The following is a 13,834-nucleotide window of genomic DNA, read 5'->3' as shown; positions in this document are numbered from 1 at the left end:
GAATACTTCAATGTGATTTGGTTGCTTGTCCTGCTTGATGATATCACTGTTGCTGGATGCATGGAGATGCCCTTGACTTGATACTAGATTCAAACTAGCATCAGGAAAGGGGAAATTTGTGCCAGAGATTGCTAGATCTTTTTTGGGCAGCTTTCTTTCAAGTCAGTGGCGAGCACCATTGCTTCACTGCTAACTGTGAAAATAGGGCCATTGTGATGGTCCTATTAATTTAAAAAAATGCTGAAACATTATAAGTGAAAATTTTAGCAAGGCAGCTGAAGACCTCTGTCAATCTGTACCTTTACTGTATTCAAGAAAGGAAGGGAGCAACTCAAAAGACAAAGTGTTCCTCACAGAATACAAAAGCTAGGACATATGTCAATTGTATATCAATTGGGGGCTCATTGTATTCAGATATTGGGCATTAATTGGGGAAGCATCTGTGCTGATATATAATATATATGATATATAATATGTGTCTCTGTAAATAAAAACATGTATATGTAAAAAGACTAGGCTCCAGCTCTATTCTTCACTGCCTGGCTATCTGAGTTGTAACAGCTTGTGCTGCTGTGCGGTTTAGTGGGTTTTGCTATAGCTGCTCACCTAACAGTTTATCTCCGTTCACTCTCAGTAACTTGCTACTAATAAGAATCAACCAGTGACTTTAATCATGAGTTGTTGTGCGCAGCTTTAATCAGCTCACCACCACCTTCTCGAGGGCAATTGGGGATGGGCAATAAATGCTGGCCTAGCCAGCGACATCCACATCCCATGAATGAAAAAAAAAACAGTCTGCCTGTCTATCTCCCTCATTGACGCACTATCCCAATGAACACTTCAGCAGACCATTACACATGTCAGTACATTAACACTAGATGTTGAGTGATTTTTTTTTTTGCCACTGTCACTTTGATGGGTCTATAAATGGCAGCCTCAGCTGTTATCATCCAAATCTATAAATAGTGCAGTGAAAAATTTTGGATCTGTACATAGAATGTTACTTCTGGGAGCAGCAGACGTGAAAGAGGGTTCCATATTCTGATCGATTTGAAAGAGGTGAGTATCTTTCTCTTTTCCCCAAAAATTTGTTTCTGTATCCTTTGGATGTATAATTTCTCTTTCCTTTATGCTAGTTTCTTGCCTCCGAACATCTTTGTTTTGGGCTTGGAGGCTGAATTAAGTGGGCAGGAACTTCCTTATAATGCTGCTTAAATAAAGGAGGCTGACTGACCTCCTCTGGGGTGAATCCTCAACACTGCACTTGGAGATGAGCTTACAGAATTTTATAGCTGATGGATCAAGCAATAGCACTGCTGAGATCCGAACCTCATGACTTCTCAGTGCCTTGAAGAAACTCCTGTAACTCATGGGTTGTATCAAGTCACCATATCCTCTTGTTAGCCTGTCTAGTAGTAATCTAGTAAAAGGCAAATCCACATACCTTTCAATATGTGCTCTTTTTCAAGAGTTTCCTGTGCTTATTTGATTTACTTTTTGATTCTCTCTCCTTTTAAGGACCCTTCAAGCTGTGCACCTCTCTGCCAATTTAAGGGGTGGTCAGTACTTTTGGGACTTGCTGCTTTGAGCTAATTACAGGGTTCATGCAGAGAGTAATGATTTTTTAAAGTCTTGATTGTTCTCTGCTCAAATCGAGCAGTTTTGCAATTCCCCAAAGGAGACTAGGAAATGTGGGGAATTGTACAGCTAAAATTTACTTCTGAGAAACTAAGAAATTTCTTCATGCAAAATTAAAAAGGTCGTCCTGTGCCCTGCTAATCCATGAATCAGATATAGATGGGACTGTTTGGGTTTTGACCCTGTGGGCGGGCACCAGCTGTGTGATATCCTCTGCAGCGCTGTAGCTTACAGTGAATGAAGTCAAGGCTTCTGTTTAAAAGGCCCGTTTATTTTCTCTGCAGGAAGCTACATTTCAGAAGGATGAGCTCATCTGTTTCGCGAGAGCTACAGTGTCCACAGGTATTTGGTCGGTCCATTTCTCGGGAATCTGTGGAGAGCTCCTCGATGGAGGACTTTTGGAGTGAAGTGAGGAGCATTAAGGAGAACAGTCAGAATGGACAAGAGGAACAGAACCTAGTGGAAGTCAAGACACCTGATGGTGAGTTTTGTGAGTGATAGTGAACCTCCTAGTGATCAGTGTGATGTGATATTTAGCCCATTTGCAAAAAAGGCCTGAAAATTCATAAAGCTAAGCTGTTTTGCCATAATATACCCACAACTAGAACTGAAATAGAAATTGTACGGGTTGACCTATAGATAGAAAGGTACAACAGTAAAATATCAATAGGATCACTAACACAGAGCAAAGTCTGAGCAATTTATTGGTGTAAACTATGCATGACGTTACTGCAGTACATCCTCTGTTTTACTATCAATGTATAGAAAGGAAGCACTAAGTTGAGGAGCAGCAGGCAGTCATGAATACCACATATTTCAAACTGTGGTTATATGGCACCATGTGACTGCAGTGTCATGAAGTACTATTTGGTACTGACAAATTAAGTATTTTAAGGTTATTTGCATACACCTCTGTCACATTCTTTAACTATAATGGGGAAATTACTAATGGCTGGAGCTAGCTCATTGGCTATAATATGCAATTTTGAATTGAAAGTTTGTGTTCTTCCACTCCATCCTGCGTTGTAATACTGTGAATGGTGTGTTTGCGCATCATTGCGATTGTTTCAGAATTATGCTCTCAAATTCTCCTCTGGAGCTTGTTAAGTTAGTGCAGCATGCTGTGGTAATGCAGCTCACAAAGATGCCAATTTCAACTTTTCTTCTGTACCGGGTTAACTAATCTCACACTCGACAAAATGTGTTTAGGAGGAAGCTTGATGAGCGTATGAGGGAGAAAGGGATAGAAGAGTATTGTTATGACCAGGTGAGAAAGGTGTCTCTGGTTCCTTTTCAGCCTTCACCTGGTTTTGCTGGAACAGGGTTTAATTTTAAACACACCGTGTTTTCACTCCCCCTTGGTGAATCCTTGTTCACCATTTTCCAATTATAAGGCAAAGAAACCAGCACAAACAGGCTTTCTTGGGTTTAAAGAAGAAAAGCTAAAATTTATTAAACTTAAACAAACTCTAATTTGGTTGACACCTAAGGATACACGATGCACCCACGCTAGCATGCATAAACGATACACACATGCAAATAGAGACAGAAAAGAGCTGTGGAAAAGTTTGAGGCAATATTTGAAGAGTTGTTATGGTTCATCGAGCACACTGTAGGGTCCTTGATTGTAGATAGATCTTGCTTTTCATTGGGGCCCAGTATTCTTCTTAAAAGCTTGTTTGCTGTAGGAGACTTTTCTCTCTTGGGGTTCATGTGTCTTCAGTGGATTCTAGAGGCTTGTGAGAAAGAGATGGGAGCAGACAAGAGAGATCTTCTCAGTCCAGGAGCAAACAGACACTCTGCCTTCAAACTCTCTGAGGCCAGTTCGAAAGAAAACCCTGGAACAGCCAGGTGGTCATGTGACCAGCCAGTCTACCCAGGCCTGATCTTTGTGGATTGTATCCTCCTTTGCAGGCCCTGGAATGCGCTTCCTCACCTTCGATGTCTGTTAGTATGTAAACGTTTTTTTTTCAGCCTCGGCTGATCTGTTTAACAAGTCATTTCCTCGCTCCAACAACAGTTAAAAATCAAAATTCATGACAATATTGATGTGCCTCATTCTTGGCAGGTGGGGGCCTAGCATGATGCTGATGATGTTAGATGAAATATGGCGGGAGGAGGCTCATGTGGGTCTGCATGGCTTGTTCCTGTATCGTACACTCAATGTAATGGTTTGGGCTGTACAATTGGCCCAAGTATCAAGAGTGCTTAGAGCAATTGCACTCCATGACTGCCATCCACTGACTTCTGATGGGAGCTGTGTGTATGTGGATGCCAGGTAATTCTTTAATGTTCTTGATGGTTGAAAATCCTGTTGATTCTTGCCGTTTAAGTTCACATGTAAAGCATAGCTACTTGGCTAGGGAATGTAGGGTTATCTGCATCTGTAGCTGTATACCCCAGCCTCTCCAGGGAAAAGAGAATTTTCCCCTCTGATTTGTTTTTCTGATAAGTTGAATAATGTATATAAAACAAAACTGAAGTTTAAACATTAACCAATGCTGTATCTGGCATGGCTGTAGGGAGAAGTTAATAATTTTCAACAGAGTGTTGTCCAATACAAGAATCCATTAAGTATCTGATTTACACTTAATGGGCTTGTTTGGCTGTACCAGTTCAGCTATATCGTCTTGAACTGGAGTGATTACAAGTTGTAGCATCAGCCACACAAGGTAAATGGGAACATTCATGAGAACCATTAGAAGTATCAGTAGCATAGATCTGCAAACCAGTTACAAAGTAGTGTTTCCCCAGATACCAGCTGATCTTTTCAGCTCCTTTTCACTAGAGCTTATTTACGTCATTACCCTGCACCACTCCCTCCCCCCAATTTACCTATCAACCTGCAAGTCTTTGGCTGTGGGAGGAAACCGGAGCACCCGGAGGAAACCCACGCAGACACAGGGAGAACTTGCAAACTCCACACAGGCAGTATCCAGAATTGAACCCGGGTCGCTGGAGCTGTGAGGCTGCGGTGCTAACCACTGCACCACTGTGCCGCCACTGTGAAGCGAATGAATAGCCATCTGCTTGTCAATCATGAAAGGGCATCAGAATTGAGCTCATTCCTTCCCTCGCCTGATGTGTACATACTCACTCACTCACTCACTCGCACTCTGCCTTTCTCTCTCGCACTCTTTCTCTCTCTCTCTCTTCACCCCCCCCCCCCCCCCACCCCAGTCTCGCACTCCCCCCCCAGTCTCGCCGCCGCCCCCCCCCCCCCCCCCCCCCGTCTCGCTGCCCTCACGCGCACTCCCTCGCCCTCTCGTCCTCTCACGCACACATCACAGGTGTATTTTACAGCAGGGCGACTGGAAGAAGCAACTTGCATCTTTACTGCATCTTTCACAGGTAGGACATTTGAATGTTTTTCAATAAGGGGGGAAGCTAGCAATAACAGGAAATGAAGGCAGGATGAAATGAAAACTCATTGAAGAAATAGGTTTGAAAAAATGAGCGATACCAACTCAAAGGTTTGGGAGACAAGTCCAAAGAGTGATTGAAGGATTGAGTTCCGATGATTGAGTTTGCTACAGTAGTGTAAACAGTCAGTAATCCAGAGCTGGGTGGTCACTGATTGGAGGGGGGGGTCGGGGTGGTCAGAAAGCTAGTGGAGCTTTGCAAGAATGGGTTCATGAGTGTGCATGGCTACAGCATTTTAAATGAGGTTTGTGAAGTTGGAGTAGCCAGTGAAGAGCACTTTCGACATAATGCTTTGGATGATGAAGGCATGGATTAGTTTCGCTGGTTGATTGGGAGCATTAGTCCCACTCCCCAGTCTATGGATGCTGAGGCCAATTGTATGCACCTCACACCCCACTACTGCCCATCCTGATATCAGCAAACTCAGCAGAGACTGGGGATGGGACTTTGCACCTTCCTGCTCTCTCTGAATTAGGCCCACTTATGGCAGAGCCTTTAGCAACTGAAATATTGAAGGAGCCCATCAATAAAATGCAGCAAGACCTGGACAATATCCAGGCTTGGGCTGATAAGTGGAAAGTAACATTTGTGCCACACAAGTGCCAGGCAATTACCATCTCCAACGAGAGAGAATCTAATCATCTCCCCTTGACATTCAACAGCATTTCTTTTCTTTCTTTCTTTTGGGCCTCCTTATCTCGAGAGACAATGGATACGCGCCTGGAGGTGGTCAGTGGTTTGTGAAGCAGCGCCCGGAGTGGCTATAAAGGCCAATTCTGGAGTGACAGGCTCTTCCACAGGTGCTGCAGAGAAATTTGTTTGTCGGGGCTGTTGCACAGTTGGCTCTCCCCTTGCGCCTCTGTCTTTTTTCCTGCCAACTACTAAGTCTCTTCGACTCGCCACAATTTAGCCCTGTCTTTATGGCCGCCCGCCAGCTCTGGCGAATGCTGGCAACTGACTCCCACGATTTGTGATCAATGTCACATGATTTCATGTCGCGTTTGCAGACGTCTTTATAGCGGACACATGGACGGCCGGTGGGTCTGATACCAGTGGCGAGCTCGCTGTACAATGTGTCTTTGGGGATCCTGCCATCTTCCATGCGGCTCACATGGCCAAGCTATCTCAAGCGCCGCTGACTCAGTAGTGTGTATAAGCTGGTGGTGTTGGCCGCTTCAAGGACTTCTGTGTTGGAGATATAGTCCTGCCACCTGATGCCAAGTATTCTCCGAAGGCAGCGAAGATGGAATGAATTGAGACGTCGCTCTTGGCTGGCATACGTTGTCCAGGCCTCGCTGCCATAGAGCAAGGTACTGAGGACACGGGCCTGATACACTCGGACTTTTGTGTTCCGTGTCAGTGCGCCATTTTCCCACACTCTCTTGGCCAGTCTGGACATAGCAGTGGAAGCCTTACCCATGCGCTTGTTGATTTCTGCATCTAGAGACAGGTTACTGGTGAGAGTTGAGCCTAGGTAGGTGAACTCTTGAACCACTTCCAGAGCGTGGTCGCCAATATTGATGGATGGAGCATTTCTGACGTCCTGCTCCATGATGTTCGTTTTCTTGAGGCTGATGGTTAGGCCAAATTCATTGCAGGCAGCCGCAAACCTGTCGATGAGACTCTGCAGGCACTGTTCAGTGTGAGATGTTAAAGCAGCATCGTCAGCAAAGAGGAGTTCTCTGATGAGGACTTTCCGTACTTTGGACTTGGCTCTTAGACGGGCAAGGTTGAACAACCTGCCCCCTGATCTTGTGTGGAGGAAAATTCCTTCTTCAGAGGATTTGAACGCATGTGAAAGCAGCAGGGAGAAGAAAATCCCAAAAAGTGTGGGTGCGAGAACACAGCCCTGTTTCACACCACTCAGGATAGGAAAGGGCTCTGATGAGGAGCCACCATGTTGAATTGTGCCTTTCATATTGTCATGGAATGAGGTGATGATACTTAGTAGCTTTGGTGGACATCCGATCTTTTCTAGTAGCCTGAAGAGACCACGTCTGCTGACGAGGTCAAAGGCTTTGGTGAGATCAATGAAAGCAATGTAGAGGGGCATCTGTTGTTCACGGCATTTCTCCTGCATCTGACGAAGGGAGAACAGCATGTCAATGGTCGATCTCTCTGCACGAAAGCCACACTGTGCCTCAGGGTAGACGCGCTCGGCCAGCTTCTGGAGCCTGTTCAGAGCGACTCGAGCAAAGACTTTCCCCACTATGCTGAGCAGGGAGATTCCACGGTAGTTGTTGCAGTCACCGCGGTCACCTTTGTTTTTATAGAGGGTGATGATATTGGCATCGCGCATGTCCTGGGGTACTGCTCCCTCGTCCCAGCACAGGCATAGCAGTTCATGTAGTGCTGAGAGTATAGCAGGCTTGGCACTCTTGATTATTTCAGGGGTAATGCTGTCCTTCCCAGGGGCTTTTCCGCTGGCTAGAGAATCAATGGCATCACTGAGTTCCGATTTGGTTGGCTGTATGTCCAGCTCATCCATGACTGGTAGAGGCTGGGCTGCATTGAGGGCAGTCTCAGTGACAGCATTCTCCCTGGAGTACAGTTCTAGGTAGTGCTCAACCCAGCGGTCCATCTGTTTGCGTTGGTCAGTGATTATGTCCCCCGATTTAGATTTGAGGGGGGCGATCTTCTTGATGGTTCGCCCAAGAGCTCTCTTCATGCCATCATACATTCCTCTGATGTTTCCGGTGTCTGAGGCCAGCTGAATATGACTGCAGAGGTGTTGCCAGTAGTCGTTTGCGCAACGCCTGGCTGTTCTTTGTGCAGTACTTCTGGCTGCTTTAAGTGCTGCGGATGTTAAATCGCTGGGGGCTTTCTTGTAGTTCAACAGTGAAATGCGCTTAGCGGCTATGACAGGTTCCAGCTCTTCATTATGAGATTGAAACCAGTCTGCATTTCTCTTCGCACTTTTGCCGTAGGTGGTCAAAGCTGACTCATAGATGGCGTCTCTGATGTGGGCCCACTTGGTCTCAGCATCCCCTCTGGGAGTGTTTTGAAGGGCTGTTACAAGTGAATTTAGAAATTTTTGTAACAGCTGTGGGTGAGAAATTCTGCTCGTGTTGATGCGCGGGTGGCCCTTCTGCTTGGAATGATGCAACTTCTTTGGTCTGAGTCTAACCTTGCTGCACACCAGGGAGTGGTCGGTGTCGCAGTCTGCACTGTGGAAGCTGCGTGTGATTTGAACACTGTTTAAGGCGGCTCGCCTTGTGACAACGACGCGATCTTGGGTGCCTCCATGAAACCTGGTGACAGGGTTTAGTGTGAAAGAACGAGTTGGTGATGCAGAGGTTATGATCGGTACACAACTCAAGCAGTCTCTGCCCGTTCTCATTCATCCTTCCAACGCCATAGCGCCCAAGACAGGAGGGCCATGAGTCATGGTCGGCCCCAACCCTGGCATTAAAGTCCCCCAGCAGGAATAGGTGTTCGGTGTTGGGGATGCTGCTAATGATATGGAGTTGTTCATAGAACTGGTCTTTAGCTTCAGGTGGGGAGCAGAGTGTTGGAGCATAGATGCTGAGTAGGTGTACTGGACCAGAGGTGGTGAGCAGTCGGATGGACAGTATGCGTTCCGAGCCATTTGAGGGAGGCTCTATCATGCTGAGCAAGGAGTTTCTGATGGCGAAGCCCACTCCATGCTGTCTTGGTTCTTCAGGATCCCTGCCCTGCCAGAAAAAGGTGTAGTCTTGCTCTGCTAGAGAGCCACTCGCGGGGAGGCGAGTCTCCTGAAGTGCTGCAATGTCCACATTGAATCTACTGAGCTCGTTGTTAATGATGGCGGTCTTCCGAGAATTGTTGATTTGTGTAAGGTCTTCCGACAGGCCAGGACACATAGTTCTGACGTTCCAGCTTGCAAAGCGAAGGGCTGGTACCTTCTTTCCTTTTTTCATGTTGTTTGGTGCGGTGTATCAGTCCACCTTTCGGGCAATGCCCCTGAGCTCCAAGCGCCCATTGAAGCAGGCAGACTGTGGCAGGACAGAACCTTATTGACCAGGGGCTGCCCGGTTTGAGGCGGGCGGTAGCTGTCCAGTGAGGTGCAATGACCTCTCCCACCGACAAAGGCAACCCGTGGCGCCCAGTTTCTACGCCAATTTATCTGGACTTATAACCCGTAACTGCTGCCTTCTGTGTTGTTTTAGTCGCTGTGAGGCAACTATGGAGTGACCTCTCCATGGCGCATGCCTGGGCAAATTTATGGAGGTTGAGAGTTGCCCAGTCGTCAAAATCCCCCTCTCGGCCTTTCTGGTGGGGTCCAAAGGAGTGCAGGACACGACGTTTGGCACCAGTATGGCTGCAGGAACTGCTGGAAACATGCCAAAGGTGACGCATGACCGCCTACGGGGTTCCGCTCCGGATTATCTGTTAGGGTTTACTCCCTTAGCCTTAGAGAGAGAATCTAATCATCTCCCTGGATAATTGGAGCTCTTTCTGGGGTAGGTGGGACCTCTACAAACAGGATGGTCTTCACTTGAACCAGAGGGGTACCAATATCCTGGGGGGGAGATTTGTTCGTGCTCTTCGGGGGGGTTTAAACTAAATCAGCAGGGGAATGGGAACCTAAATTGTAGTTCCAGTGTACAGGCTGTTGAGAGTAGTGAGGCAGGGGATAAGGTTACAGGGACGCAAGAGGGCACTGGCAAGCAAGAACTTGGTTTAAAGTGTGTCTACTTCAACGCCAGGAGCATCCGGAATAAGGTGGGTGAGCTTGCAGCATGGGTTGGTACCTGGGATCCTGATGTTGTGGCCATTTCGGAGACATGGGTAGAGCAGGGGCAGGAATGGATGTTGCAGGTTCCGGGATTTAGATGTTTCAGTAAGAACAGAGAAGAGGGTAAAAGAGGGGGCGGTGTGGCATTGTTAATCAAGGAAAGTATTACAGCGGCAGAAAGGACGTTTGAGGACTCGTCTACTGAGGTAGTATGGGCCGAGGTTAGAAACAGGAGAGGAGAGGTCACCCTGTTGGGAGTTTTCTATAGACCTCCGAATAGTTCCAGAGATGTAGAGGAAAGGATAGCGAAGATGATTCTCGACAGGAGCGAGAGTAACAGGGTAGTGGTTATGGGGGACTTTAACTTTCCAAATATTGACTGGAAATACTATAGTTCGAGTACTTTAGATGGGTCTGTTTTTGTCCAGTGTGTGCAGGAGGGTTTTCTGACACAGTATGTGGACAGGCCAACCAGGGGCGATGCCACATTGGATTTGGTACTGGGTAATGAACCCGGCCAGGTGTTTGATTTAGATGAAGGTGAGCACTTTGGCAATAGTGATCACAATTCGGTTAGGTTTACCTTAGCGATGGGCAGGGACAGGTATATACCGCAGGGCAAGAATTATAACTGGGGGAAAGGAAATTATGACGCGATTAGGCAAGATTTAGGATGTGTAGGATGGGGAAGGAAACTGCAGGGGATGGGCACAAACGAAATGTGGAGCTTATTCAAGGAGCAGCTAATGCGTGTCCTTGATAAGTATGTACCTGTGAGGCAGGGAGGAAGTTGTCGAGCGAGGGAGCCGTGGTTTACTCAAGAAGTTGACGCGCTTGTCAAGAGGAAGAGGGCGGCTTATGTTAGGATGAGACGTGAAGGCTCAGTTAGGGCGCTTGAGAGTTACAAGCTAGCCAGGAAGGATCTAAAGGGAGGGCTAAGAAGAGCAAGGAGAGGACACGAGAAGTCATTGGCGGATAGGATCAAAGAAAACCCTAAGGCTTTCTATAGGTATATCAGGAATAAAAGAATGACTAGAGTTAGATTAGGGCCAATCAAGGATAGTAGTGGGAAGTTGTGTGTGGAATCAGAGGAGATAGGGGAAGCGTTAAATGAATATTTTTCGTCAGTATTTACAGTAGAGAAAGAAAATGTTGTCGAGGAGATTACTGAGATACAGCCTACTAGGCTAGATGGGATTGAGATTCACAAGGAGGAGGTATTAGCAATTTTGGAAAGTGTGAAAATAGATAAGTCCCCTGGGCCAGATGGGATTTATCCTAGGATTCTCTGGGAAGCCAGGGAGGAGATTGCAGAGCCGTTGTTGTTGATCTTTATGTCGTCATTGTCGACGGGAGTAGTGCCGGAAGACTGGAGGATAGCAAATGTTGTCCCCTTGTTCAAGAAGGGGAGTAGAGACAGCCCTGGTAATTATAGACCTGTGAGCCTTACTTCGGTTGTGGGTAAAATGTTGGAAAAGGTTATAAGAGATAGGATTTATAATCATCTTGAAAAGAATAAGTTCATTAGCGATAGTCAGCACGGTTTTGTGAAAGGTAGGTCGTGCCTCACAAACCTTATTGAGTTTTTCGAGAAGGTGCCCAAACAGGTGGATGAGGGTAAAGCCGTGGATGTGGTGTATATGGATTTCAGTAAGGCGTTTGATAAGGTTCCCCACGGTAGGCTATTGCAGAAAATACGGAAGTATGGGGTTGAAGGTGATTTAGAGCTTTGGATCAGAAATTGGCTAGCTGAAAGAAGACAGGGTGGTGGTTGATGGCAAATGTTCATCCTGGAGTTTAGATACCAGTGGTGTACCGCAAGGTTCTGTTTTGGGGCCACTGCTGTTTGTCATTTTTATAAATGACCTGGATGAGGGTGTAGAAGGGTGTGTTAGTAAATTTGCGGATGACACGAAGGTCGGTGGAGTTGTGGATAGTGTCGAAGGGTGTTGTAGGGTACAGAGGGACATAGATAAGCTGCAGAGCTGGGCTGAGAGATGGCAAATGGAGTTTAATGCGGAAAAGTGTGAGGTGATTCACTTTGGAAGGAGTAACAGGAATGCAGAGTACTGGGCTAATGGGAAGATTCTTGGTAGTGTAGATGAGCAGAGAGATCTTGGTGTCCAGGTACATAAATCCCTGAAAGTTGCTACCCAGGTTAATAGGGCTGTTAAGAAGGCATATGGTGTGTTAGCTTTTATTAGTAGGGGGATCGAGTTTCGGAGCCACGAGGTCATGATGCAGCTGTACAAAACTCTGGTGAGGCCGCACCTGGAGTATTGCGTGCAGTTCTGGTCACCGCATTATAGGAAGGATGTGGAAGCTTTGGAAAGGGTACAGAGGAGATTTACTCGGATGTTGCCTGGTATGGAGGGAAGGTCTTACGAGGAAAGGCTGAGGGACTTGGGGTTGTTTTCGTTAGAGAGGAGGAGGAGGAGAGGTGACTTAATAGAGACATACAAGATAATCAGAGGGTTAGATAGGGTGGATAGTGAGAGTCTTTTTCCTCGGATGATGATGGCAAACACGAGGGGACATAGCTTTAAGTTGAGGGGTGAAAGATATAGGACAGATGTCAGAGGTAGTTTCTTTACGCAGAGAGTAGTAGGGGCGTGGAACGCACTGCCTGCAACAGTAGTAGACTCGCCAACTTTAAGGGCATTTAAGTGGTCATTGGATAGACATATGGATGAAAATGGAATAGTGTAGGTCAGATGGTTTCACAGGTCGGTGCAACATCGAGGGCCGAAGGGCCTGTACTGCGCTGTAATGTTCTAATTCTAATTCCCCTTGACATTCAACAGCATTACCATCGCTGAATCCCCCACTATCAACATCGTAGGGGCTACCATTGACCAGAAACTGAACTGGAGTAGCCATATAAATACCGTGGCTACAAGAGCAGGTCAGAGGCTAGGAATCCTGCAGCGAGTAACTCACCTCCTGACTCCCCAAAGCCTGTCCACCATCTACAAGGCACAAGTCAGGAGTGTGATGGAATACTTTCCACTTGCCTGGATGGGTGCAGCTCCAACAACACTCAAGAAGCTCGACATCATCCAGGACAAAGCAGCCCGCTTGATTGGCGCCACATCCTCAAACATTCACTTCCTCCACCACCGACGCACAGTGGCAGCAGTGTGTACCATCTACACGATGCACTGCGGCAATGCACCAAGGCTCCTTAGACAGCACCTTCCAAGCCCGCGACCTCTACCAACTAGAAGGACAAGGGCAGCAAAGGCATGGGAACGCCACCACCTGCAAGTTTCCGTCCAAGTCACACACCATCCTGACTTGGAACTATATCGCCATTCCTTCACTGTTGCTCGGTCAAAATCCTGGAACTCCCTAACAGCAGAGGGTGTCCCTAACTCACATGGGCTTCAGCAAAGAACAAAGAACAGTACTACACAGGAACAGGCCATTCGGCCCTTCAAGCCTGCGCCGATCTTGATGCCTGCCTAAACTAAAACCTTCTGCACTTCCGGGGACCGTATCCCTCTATTCCCATCCTATTCATGTATTTGTCAAGATGCCTCTTAAACGTCACTATCGTACCTGCTTCCACCACCTCCCCCGGCAGCAAGTTCCAGGCACTCGCCATCCTCTGTGTAAAGAGCTTGCCTCGCACATCCCCTCTAAACCTTGCCCCTCTCACCTTAAACCTATGTCCCCTAGTAACTGACTCTTCTACCCTGGGAAAAAGCTTCTGACTATCCACTCTGTCCATTACGTTCATAACTTTGTAAACCTCTATCATGTCGCACCGCCATCTTCGTTGTTCCAGTGAAAACAATCCAAGTTTATCTAACCTCTCCTCATAGCTAATGTCCTCCAGACCAGGCAACATCCTGGTAAACCTCTTCTGTACCCTCTCCAAAGCCTCCACGTCCTTCTGGTAGTGTGGCGACCAGAATTGCACGCAATATTCTAAGTGTGGCCTAACTAAAGTTCTGTACAGCTGCAGCATGACTTGCCAATTTTTATACTCTATGCCCTGACCGATGAAGGCAAGCATGCCGTATGCCTTCTTGACTACCTTATCCACCTGCG

At 46.9% G+C, this 13,834-nt stretch overlaps 1 protein-coding gene across 8 annotated transcripts in view; it reads left to right on the top strand.

Annotated features, from left to right (window-relative positions):
- The window catches only part of arhgap28 (Rho GTPase activating protein 28), a 243,731-nt gene that overhangs the window by 144,874 nt on the left and 85,023 nt on the right, over window positions 1–13,834 (top strand). For all 8 annotated transcript variants that reach the window (XM_068031289.1, XM_068031287.1, XM_068031284.1 and 5 more), the window contains exon 2: window positions 1,923–2,119. In XM_068031289.1, the coding sequence (XP_067887390.1) occupies window positions 1,923–2,119 (197 nt within the window). The remainder of the gene's footprint in view (window positions 1–1,922; window positions 2,120–13,834) is intronic.

The sequence above is a fragment of the Heterodontus francisci genome, chromosome 5 (assembly GCF_036365525.1).
Source record: "Heterodontus francisci isolate sHetFra1 chromosome 5, sHetFra1.hap1, whole genome shotgun sequence".
Taxonomy (NCBI): domain Eukaryota; kingdom Metazoa; phylum Chordata; class Chondrichthyes; order Heterodontiformes; family Heterodontidae; genus Heterodontus; species Heterodontus francisci.
The sequence above is the reverse complement of the archived record's forward strand: the minus strand, read 5'-3'. Positions and strand labels throughout refer to the sequence as shown.